Source organism: Oncorhynchus keta, chromosome 19 (genome assembly GCF_023373465.1).
Source record: "Oncorhynchus keta strain PuntledgeMale-10-30-2019 chromosome 19, Oket_V2, whole genome shotgun sequence".
Lineage (NCBI taxonomy): Eukaryota > Metazoa > Chordata > Actinopteri > Salmoniformes > Salmonidae > Oncorhynchus > Oncorhynchus keta.
Window position 1 is genome coordinate 81,326,366 of NC_068439.1, and position 10,166 is coordinate 81,336,531.

At 48.4% G+C, this 10,166-nt stretch overlaps 1 protein-coding gene across 1 annotated transcript in view; it reads left to right on the forward strand.

The window, feature by feature from the left end:
• LOC118397917 (zinc finger protein 395-like) overlaps nt 1–10,166 on the forward strand; it is a 27,831-nt gene that overhangs the window by 6,339 nt on the left and 11,326 nt on the right. The window contains exons 5-9 of the mRNA XM_052468976.1: nt 1,612–1,712; nt 1,927–2,239; nt 2,517–2,624; nt 8,576–8,697; nt 10,079–10,085. Of these exons, the coding sequence (XP_052324936.1) occupies nt 1,612–1,712; nt 1,927–2,239; nt 2,517–2,624; nt 8,576–8,697; nt 10,079–10,085 (651 nt within the window). The remainder of the gene's footprint in view (nt 1–1,611; nt 1,713–1,926; nt 2,240–2,516; nt 2,625–8,575; nt 8,698–10,078; nt 10,086–10,166) is intronic.

The following is a 10,166-nucleotide window of genomic DNA, read 5'->3' on the forward strand; positions in this document are numbered from 1 at the left end:
TACATGCCAAAAATAGAAAACATTCAGTTGTCAAAACATGTCAAATATTCCATAGTCACTGCCCACATTGGGTCGACATCAATACAAAACCCCTAATATTCCATAGTCACTGCCCACATTGGGTTGACATCAATACAAAACCCCTAATATTCCATAGTCACTGCCCACATTGGGTAGACATCAATACAAAACCCCTAATATTCCATAGTCACTGCCCACATTGGGTAGACATCAATACAAAACCCCTAATATTCCATAGTCACTGCCCACATTGGGTAGACATCAATACAAAACCCCTAATATTCCATAGTCACTGCCCACATTGGGTCGACATCAATACAAAACCCCTAATATTCCATAGTCACTGCCCACATTGGGTCGACATCAATACAAAACCCCTAATATTCCATAGTCACTGCCCACATTGGGTCCACATCAATACAAAAACAGGACATTACTATGAAAAAATATTTTATCTGTGTAATATTACTTAGTTTTTATTTGAAAAACTTTTTTCATTCCTTAAAGTCATCATCTCATCTGTGCTCAGACAGTCAGCCAGCCAGACAGCCAGACAGCTAGCCAGTCAGCCAGCCAGCCAGACAGCTAGCTAGCCAGCCAGACAGTCAGCCAGCCAGCCAGCCAGACAGCTAGCCAGCCAGCCAGCCAGCCAGACAGCTAGCCAGTCAGCCAGCCAGACAGACAGCTAGCCAGTCAGCCAGTCAGCCAGCCAGCCAGACAGCTAGCCAGTCAGCCAGCCAGACAGCTAGCTAGCCAGCCAGCCAGACAGCTAGCCAGTCAGCCAGCCAGCCAGTCAGCTAGCCAGTCAGCCAGCCAGCCAGTCAGCTAGCCAGCCAGACAGCTAGCCAGTCAGCCAGCCAGACAGCTAGCTAGCCAGTCAGCCAGCCAGACAGCTAGCCAGTCAGCCAGCCAGCCAGTCAGCTAGCCAGCCAGACAGCTAGCTAGCCAGTCAGCCAGCCATAATAACCTAAAATAATAACCTAAAAATCACTCACTCTCTCCCACTCTCTCTTTCTTTCTCTCTCTGTCTCTCTCTCTCTCTGTCTCTCTCTCTCTCTCTCTCTCTCTCTCTCTCTCTTTCTCTCTCTCTCTCTCTCTCTCTCTGTCTCTCTCTCTCTCTCTCTCTCTCTCTCTCTCTCTCTCTCTCTCTCTCTCTCTCTCTCTCTCTCTCTCTCTGTCTCTCTCTCTCTCTCTCTTTCTCTCTCTCTCTCAACTTTTTCAATTCAATTTGCTTTATTGGCATGACGTAACAATGTACACATTGCCAAACGCTTACTTTGGATATTTACAATATGAAAATACATACATACATCTCTCTTTCTCTCTCTCTCTCTCTCTCTCTCTCTCTCTCTCTCTCTCTCCCTCTCTCTCTCTCTCTCTCTCTCTCTCTCTCTCTCTCCCTCTCTCTCTTTCTCTCTCTCTCTCTCTCTCTCTCTCTCTCTCTCTCTCTCTCTCTCTCTCTCTCTCTCTCTCTCTCTCTCTCTCTCTCTCTCTCTCTCTCTCTCTCTCTCTCTCTCTCTCTCTCTCTCTCTCTCTCTCTCTCTCTCTCTCTCTCTCTCTCTCTCTCTCTCTCTCTTTCTCTGATCACAGAGTTCTTTCAGAGGAGCGTACAGGTGTCTGTGGCCCAGCTGTGGCAAGGTGCTCACGTCTTCAGTTGGTATGAAGAGACATGTTCGTGTGATGCACCTGGGGTGAGATCTCTTCTCAGACAGCCGGTATTAACTCAGAAAAGAAAATGACATCGTTAACTTACTCTCTCTCCTTTGTCTATCCCTTCCAAAATTCATACACACGCACGTATGCACGCACGAACACACAAACACACACCACAAACCTACACACACACACACGTATATACGCACGAACACACAAACACACACCACAACCCTACACACACACACACAGCAGTGGATCGGAGCAGTCCCACAGAGAGGAGGATTTCTACTACACTAAGTTCTCCTGCAAAGTTCCACCGGCCCTCGTCCCGGCCTTGTCCTCTCACGTCCCATGGGCATCCCGTGGCTCCCCTCCAGACCCTGGTCCTGGTCCAGGTTCCTGTCTCCAGATCCCCTCCTCTACCTCGTCCTCACACTCAGGGTCAGGCAGCTCCAGGCCCAGCTCAGGCCCAGGGTCAACCCCAGGGTCAGCTCCAGACCAGCCCAGCCCTCTCAGCCAGTCTGCCCCCAGTTCCTTTTGGCAGACAGACCACCCGTATCAGGTAGGTTGACTTATTTAACCGGAATATTCCACTCAGTAACAATTGGCACCTCTGGGTCGACCCTGGCCTGCAGAGTTTCAGTACTTCTCTGTTTCGTATTTGAAATAACTTGTCTTTTATGGCAGTGATGTTGCCTTGTTGAATTCTATTATTATGGGCTTAGAAACTACAGCAAGGCATCTTGAAAAGGGGTGGAGATTTGACTAGAATGGCTGTAAAAGAAATGTGAGGGAGTTTGAGAGACGTCTGGTCTGATGTTGTCTTCCTCTCTGCATAGGCCTGCACTCCCCTCCAGGTGACAGTGTCATGTCACAACTCCGCCCCCTGTTGTTGGACCCCTCCCCCTCTCACCGTCTCTAACCAGCACAGTCACCACAACTCTCAGGTACGTCTGCTCTCTCCTCTTCCTCGTTAGCCTTAATCCCAGTCACCACAACTCTCAGGTACGTCTGCTCTCTCCTCTTCCTCGTTAGCCTCAACCCCAGTCACCACAACTCCCAGGTACGTCTGCTCTCTCCCCCTCCTCGTTAGCCTCAACCCCAGTCACCACAACTCCCAGGTACGTCTGCTCTCTCCTCCTCCTCGTTAGCCTCACCCCCAGTCGTTCCTTCCAGGTCTTTCCAGAACGGGAATATGGGTGGGTATCTATCTCCTGATATCTATCCCCTGATATGATATCTATCTCCTCATACCTATCTCCTGATATCTATCTCCTGATATGATATCTATCTCCTGATACCTATCTCCTGATACCTATCTCCTGATATCTATCTCCTGATACCTATCTCCTGATACCTATCTCCTGATATCTATCCCCTGATATGATATCTATCTCCTCATACCTATCTCCTGATATCTATCTCCTGATATGATATCTATCTCCTGATACCTATCTCCTGATACCTATCTCCTGATATCTATCTCCTGATACCTATCTCCTGATACCTATCTCATGATCTCCTGATATCTATCTCCTGATACCTATCTCCTGATACCTATCTCCTGATACCTATCTCCTGATACCTATCTCCTGATATCTATCTCCTGATACCTATCTCCTGATACCTATCTCCTGATATCTATCTCCTGATACCTATCTCCTGATACATATCTCCTGATATCTATCTCCTGATACCTATCTCCTGATACCTATCTCCTGATACCTATCTCCTGATACCTATCTCCTGATATCTATCTCCTGATACCTATCTCCTGATATCTATCTCCTGATATCTATCTCCTGATACCTATCTCCTGATACCTATCTCCTGATACCTATCTCCTGATATCTATCTCCTGATACCTATCTCCTGATACCTATATCCTGATACCTATCTCCTGATATCTATCTCATGATATCTATCTCATGATATCTATCTCCTGATACCTATCTCCTGATATCTATCTCCTGATATCTATCTCCTGATACCTATCTCCTGATACCTATCTCCTGATATCTATCTCCTGATACCTATCCCCTGATATCTATCCCCTTGATATCTATCTCCTGATACCTATCTCCTGATATCTATCTCCTGATATCTGTCTCCTGATCCCCTGATATCTATCTCCTGATACCTATCTCCTGATATCTATCTCCTGATATCTATCTCCTGATATATATCTCCTGATATCTGTCTCCTGATCCCCTGATACATATCTCCTGATATATATCTCCTGATACCTATCTCCTGATATCTATCTCCTGATATCTATCTCCTGATACCTATCTCCTGATACCTATCTCCTGATACCTATCTCCTAATATCTATCTCCTGATACCTATCTCCTGATACCTATCTCCTGATATCTATCCCCTGATACCTATCTCCTGATACCTATTTCCTGATACCTATCTCCTGATATCTATCCCCTGATATCTATCTCCTGATACTATCTCCTGATATCTATCTCCTGATACCTATCTCCTGATATCTATTTCCTGATCTCCTTATATCTATCTCCTGATACCTATCTCCTGATATCTATCTCCTGATACATTTACATTTAAGTCATTTAGCAGACGCTCTTATCCAGAGCGACTTACAAATTGGTGCATACACCTTATGACAACCAGTGGAACAGCCACTTGCATCTAAATCTTGTTGGGGGAGAAGGGGGGTGAGAAGGATTACTTACCCTTACTTACCCTATCCTAGGTATTCCTTGAAGAGGTGGGGTTTCAGGTGTCTCCGGAAGGTGGTGATTGACTCCGCTGTCCTGGCGTCGTGAGGGAGTTTGTTCCACCATTGGGGGCCAGAGCAGCGAACAGTTTTGACTGGGCTGAGCGGGAACTGTACTTCCTCAGTGGTAGGGAGGCGAGCAGGCCAGAGGTGGATGAACGCAGTGCCCTTGTTTGGGTGTAGGGCCTGATCAGAGCCTGGAGGTACTGAGGTGCCGTTCCCCTCACAGCTCCGTAGGCGAGCACCATGGTCTTGTAGCGGATGCGAGCTTCAACTGGAAGCCAGTGGAGAGAGCGGAGGAGCGGGGTGACGTGAGAGAACTTGGGAAGGTTGAACACCAGACGGGCTGCGGCGTTCTGGATGAGTTGTAGGGGTTTAATGGCACAGGCAGGGAGCCCAGCCAACAGCGAGTTGCAGTAATCAAGACGGGAGATGACAAGTGCCTGGATTAGGACCTGCGCCGCTTCCTGTGTGAGGCAGGGTCGTACTCTGCGGATGTTGTAGAGCATGAACCTACAGGAACGGGACACCGCCTTGATGTTAGTTGAGAACGTCAGGGTGTTGTCCAGGATCACGCCAAGGTTCTTAGCGCTCTGGGAGGAGGACACAATGGAGTTGTCAACCGTGATGGCGAGATCATGGAACGGGCAGTCCTTCCCGGGAGGAAGAGGAGCTCCGTCTTGCTGAGGTTCAGCTTGAGGTGGTGATCCGTCATCCACACTGATATGTCTGCCAGACATGCAGAGATGCGATTCGCCACCTGGTCATCAGAAGGGGGAAAGGAGAAGATTAATTGTGTGTCGTCTGCATAGCAATGATAGGAGAGACCATGTGAGGTTATGACAGAGCCAAGTGACTTGGTGTATAGCGAGAATAAGAGAGGGCCTAGAACAGAGCCCTGGGGGACACCAGTGGTGAGAGCGCGTGGTGAGGAGACAGATTCTCGCCACGCCACCTGGTAGGAGCGACCTGTCAGGTAGGACGCAATCCAAGCGTGGGCCGCGCCGGAGATGCCCAACTCGGAGAGGGTGGAGAGGAGGATCTGATGGTTCACAGTATCGAAGGCAGCCGATAGGTCTAGAAGGATGAGAGCAGAGGAGAGAGAGTTAGCTTTAGCAGTGCGGAGCGCCTCCGTGATACAGAGAAGAGCAGTCTCAGTTGAATGACTAGTCTTGAAACCTGACTGATTTGGATCAAGAAGGTCATTCTGAGAGAGATAGCGGTAGAGCTGGCCAAGGACGGCACGCTCAAGAGTTTTGGAGAGAAAAGAGAGAAGGGATACTGGTCTGTAGTTGTTGACATCGGAGGGATCGAGTGTAGGTTTTTTCAGAAGGGGTGCAACTCTCGCTCTCTTGAAGACGGGAGGGACGTAGCCAGCGGTCAGGGATGAGTTGATGAGCGAGGTGAGGTAAGGGAGAAGGTCTCCGGAAATGGTCTGGAGAAGAGAGGGAGGGGATAGGGTCAAGCGGGCAGGTTGTTGGGCGGCCGGCCGTCACAAGACGCGAGGTTTCATCTGGAGAGAGGGGGAGAAAGAGGTCAGAGCATAGGGTAGGGCAGTGTGAGCAGAACCAGCGGTGTCGTTTGACTTAGCAAACGAGGATCGGATGTCATCGACCTTCTTTTCAAAATGGTTGACGAAGTCATCTGCAGAGAGGGAGGAGGGAGGGGGGAGGATTCAGGAGGGAGGAGAAGGTGGCAAAGAGCTTCCTAGGGTTAGAGGCAGATGCTTGGAATTTAGAATGGTAGAAAGTGGCTTTAGCAGCAGAGACAGAGGAGGAAAATGTAGAGAGGAGGGAGTGAAAGGATGCCAGGTCCGCAGGGAGGCGAGTTTTCCTCCATTTCCGCTCGGCTGCCCGGAGCCCTGTTCTGTGAGCTCGCAATGAGTCGTCGAGCCACGGAGCGGGAGGGGAGGACCGAGCCGGCCTGGAGGATAGGGGACATAGGGAGTCAAAGGATGCAGTAAGGGAGGAGAGGAGGGTTGAGGAGGCAGAATCAGGAGATAGGTTGGAGAAAGTTTGAGCAGAGGGAAGAGAAGATAGGATGGAAGAGGAGAGAGTAGCGGGGGAGAGAGAGCGAAGATTGGGACGGCGCGATACCATCCGAGTAGGGGCAGTGTGGGAGGTGTTGGATGAGAGCGAGAGGGAAAAGGATACAAGGTAGTGGTCGGAGACTTGGAGGGGAGTTGCAATGAGGTTAGTGGAAGAACAGCATCTAGTAAAGATGAGGTCAAGCGTATTGCCTGCCTTGTGAGTAGGGGGGGAGGGTGAGAGGGTGAGGTCAAAAGAGGAGAGGAGTGGAAAGAAGGAGGCAGAGAGGAATGAGTCAAAGGTAGACGTGGGGAGGTTAAAGTCGCCCAGAACTGTGAGAGGTGAGCCGTCCTCAGGAAAGGAGCTTATCAAGGCATCAAGCTCATTGATGAACTCTCCGAGGGAACCTGGAGGGCGATAAATGATAAGGATGTTAAGCTTGAAAGGGCTGGTAACTGTGACAGCATGGAATTCAAAGGAGGCAATAGACAGATGGGTAAGGGGAGAAAGAGAGAAAGACCACTTGGGAGAGATGAGGATCCCGGTGCCACCACCCCGCTGACCAGAAGCTCTCGGGGTGTGCGAGAACACGTGGGCGGACGAGGAGAGAGCAGTAGGAGTAGCAGTGTTATCTGTGGTGATCCATGTTTCCGTCAGTGCCAAGAAGTCAAGGGACTGGAGGGAGGCATAGGCTGAGATGAACTCTGCCTTGTTGGCCGCAGATTGGCAGTTCCAGAGGCTACCAGAGACCTGGAACTCCACGTGGGTCGTACGCGCTGGGACCACCAGGTTAGGGTGGTCGCGGCCACGCGGTGTGGAGCGTTTGTATGGTCTGTGCAGAGAGGAGAGAACAGGGATAGACAGACACATAGTTGACAGGCTACAGAAAAGGCTACGCTAATGCAAGGAAATTGAATGACAAGCGGACTACACGTCTCGAATGTTCAGAAAGTTAAGCTTACGTAGCAAGAATCTTATTGACTAAAATGATTAAAATGATACAGTACTGCTGAAGTAGGCTAGCTGGCAGTAGCTGCGTTGTTGACACTACACTAATCAAGTCGTTCCGTTGAGTGTAATAATTCTACAGTGCTGCTATTCGGGGCTAGCTGGCTAGCTAGCAGTGTTGTTTACGTTACGTTGAGTTAAAAGAACGACAATAGCTGGCTAGCTAACCTAGGGAATCGGTCTAGACTACACAATTATCTTTGAAACAAAGACGGCTATGCAGCTAGCCACGATCAAACAAATCAAACCGCTGCACTGCAATGAAACGAAACGAAAATGTGAAACCACCTGACCGGGTTGTTGAATTCAAAACAGCAGACGTTGGCTAGCTGTTAGCAGTTAGCTGTTGGCTAGCTAGCAGAGTCTCCTACGTTAAGGACGACAAATAGCTGGCTAGCGAACCTCAGTGAATTAAGATAATCACTCCAAGGCTACACACACTAAACTACACAATTATCTTGGAAACAAAGACAGCTATGTAGCTAGCTAACACTGAACTAATCAAGTCGTACAGTTGAGTGAATAGCACTACAGTGATGCTAATCTGTGTGCGTTAGCTAGCTCCTGGGCGAATAGCAGTGAAGGCTACGTTAGGGCGACGAAATACGATAATTATGCAATTATCTCTGATACAAGGACGGCTATGTAGCTAGCTAAGAAGAATTGCTAAGATTAGACAAATCAACCGTTGTACTATAATGAAATGTAATGAAAAAGTTATAAAAAGTTATACAACCTGCAGAGCGAAGTGCGAATGCGACCGCTCGCTCCAACCGGAACCGGAACTAGACTGATACCTATCTCCTGATACCTATCTCCTGATACCTATCTCCTGATACCTATCTCCTGATACCTATCTCCTGATATCTATCTCCTGATATCTATCTCCTGATACCTATCTCCTGATATCTATCTCCTGATACCTATCTCCTGATACCTATCTCCTGATACCTATCTCCAGCAGAGCACCAGTAGGACAACAGCTGGATGTGATATTAATTGTGACTATTTAATGATTTCTTATTACAAGAGATGCCATACTTATCTAAAGATACGTATTCCCCCTCCCTCCTCTTCTCTTCTCCCCTCCCCTGCTTCCTATCTTTTGCCCACTACAGGTGGTGAGGGGTCGCTGCAGGTCTGTGAGTGTGGGAGAACAGTGGCTTCAACAGAACAGCGCCACCAAAAGGCTAACCACCATGAGAGCAGCCTCTCCGTCACGCTCTCAATGCTCCTTCAGGTAGTCACCGTGTACCCTCTCTCCTCTCTCTTGTCTTCTCCTCGCTCCTCTTCTTTAGTTAAGCACCATTTAACCTCCCCTCTCCTCTCCCCCTGTCTCTACTATCTCTCCTCTCCCCTCTGTTTCAACTATCTCTCCTCTCCTCTCTGTCTCAACTATCTCTCCTCTCCCCCTGTCTCAACTATCTCTCCTCTCCCCCTGTCTCAACTATCTCTCCTCTCCCCTCTGTTTCAACTATCTCTCCTTTCCCCTCTGTCTCAACTATCTCTCCTCTCCCCTCTGTTTCAACTATCTCTCCTTTCCCCTCTGTTTCAACTATCTCTCCTCTCCCCCCTGTCTCAACTATTTCTCCTCTCCCCCCTGTCTCAACTATCTCTCCTCTCCCCCCTGTCTCAACTATCTCTCCTCTCCCCCTGTCTCAACTATCTCTCCTCTGTCTCAACTATCTCTCCTCTCCCCCCTGTCTCAACTATCTCTCCTCTCCCCCCTGTCTCAACTATCTCTCCTCTCCCCCCTGTCTCAACTATCTCTCCTCTCCCCCTGTCTCAACTATCTCTCCTCTCCCCCTTGTCTCAACTATCTCTCCTCTCCCCTCTGTTTCAACTATCTCTCCTCTCCCCCGTCTCAACTATCTCTCCTCTCCCCTCTGTTTCAACTATCTCTCCTCTCCCCCTGTCTCAACTATCTCTCCTCTGTCTCAACTATCTCTCCTCTCCCCCCTGTCTCAACTATCTCTCCTCTCCCCCCTGTCTCAACTATCTCTCCTCTCCCCCCTGTCTCAACTATCTCTCCTCTCCCCTCTATCTCAACTATCTCAACGATCTCTCCTCTGTCTCTCCCCCCTGTCTCAACTATCTCTCCTCTCCCCTCTATCTCAACGATCTCAACGATCTCTCCTCTGTCTCAACTATCTCTCCTCTGTTTCAACTATCTCTCCTCTCTTATAGCCCCTCTATCTTTCTCTTCTATCTCTGTCTGTACACTCCACACCTCTCCCAATGGGACGAGAGGGCATGATTAGTTAGCTAGATAAGAAACATGAAGGAGAATGTGTCTCTCTAATCGTATTCTCTCTAACACGGTATTTTCTCTTGTACTGGTAGATCATATTCCTTTTCTTTCACCATACTGTATGTATTGGGTTTACAATTATCTCTTGATTGTGTCTTCCCAGAAAACCAAAATTGATTCTGTGAAGGTTCCCAGAACATTTGTTAGGTCGCGGGCAAATGTTCTCATAACACAAAAAACTGTCTCGTCGTAGTGATAATTAGAAAATGTTTGTATAGAACCTGATGTTGTAAGAACGTTCCTAGAACACATTTAATCTGTTCTTTAAAGGTTCTCAGAATGTTTGTATAGAACCTGATGTTGTTCTCAGAATGTTTGTATAGAACCTGAGGTTGTAAGAACGTTCCTAGAACACATTTAATCTGTTCTTTAAAGGTTCTCAGAATGTTTCATTAGGT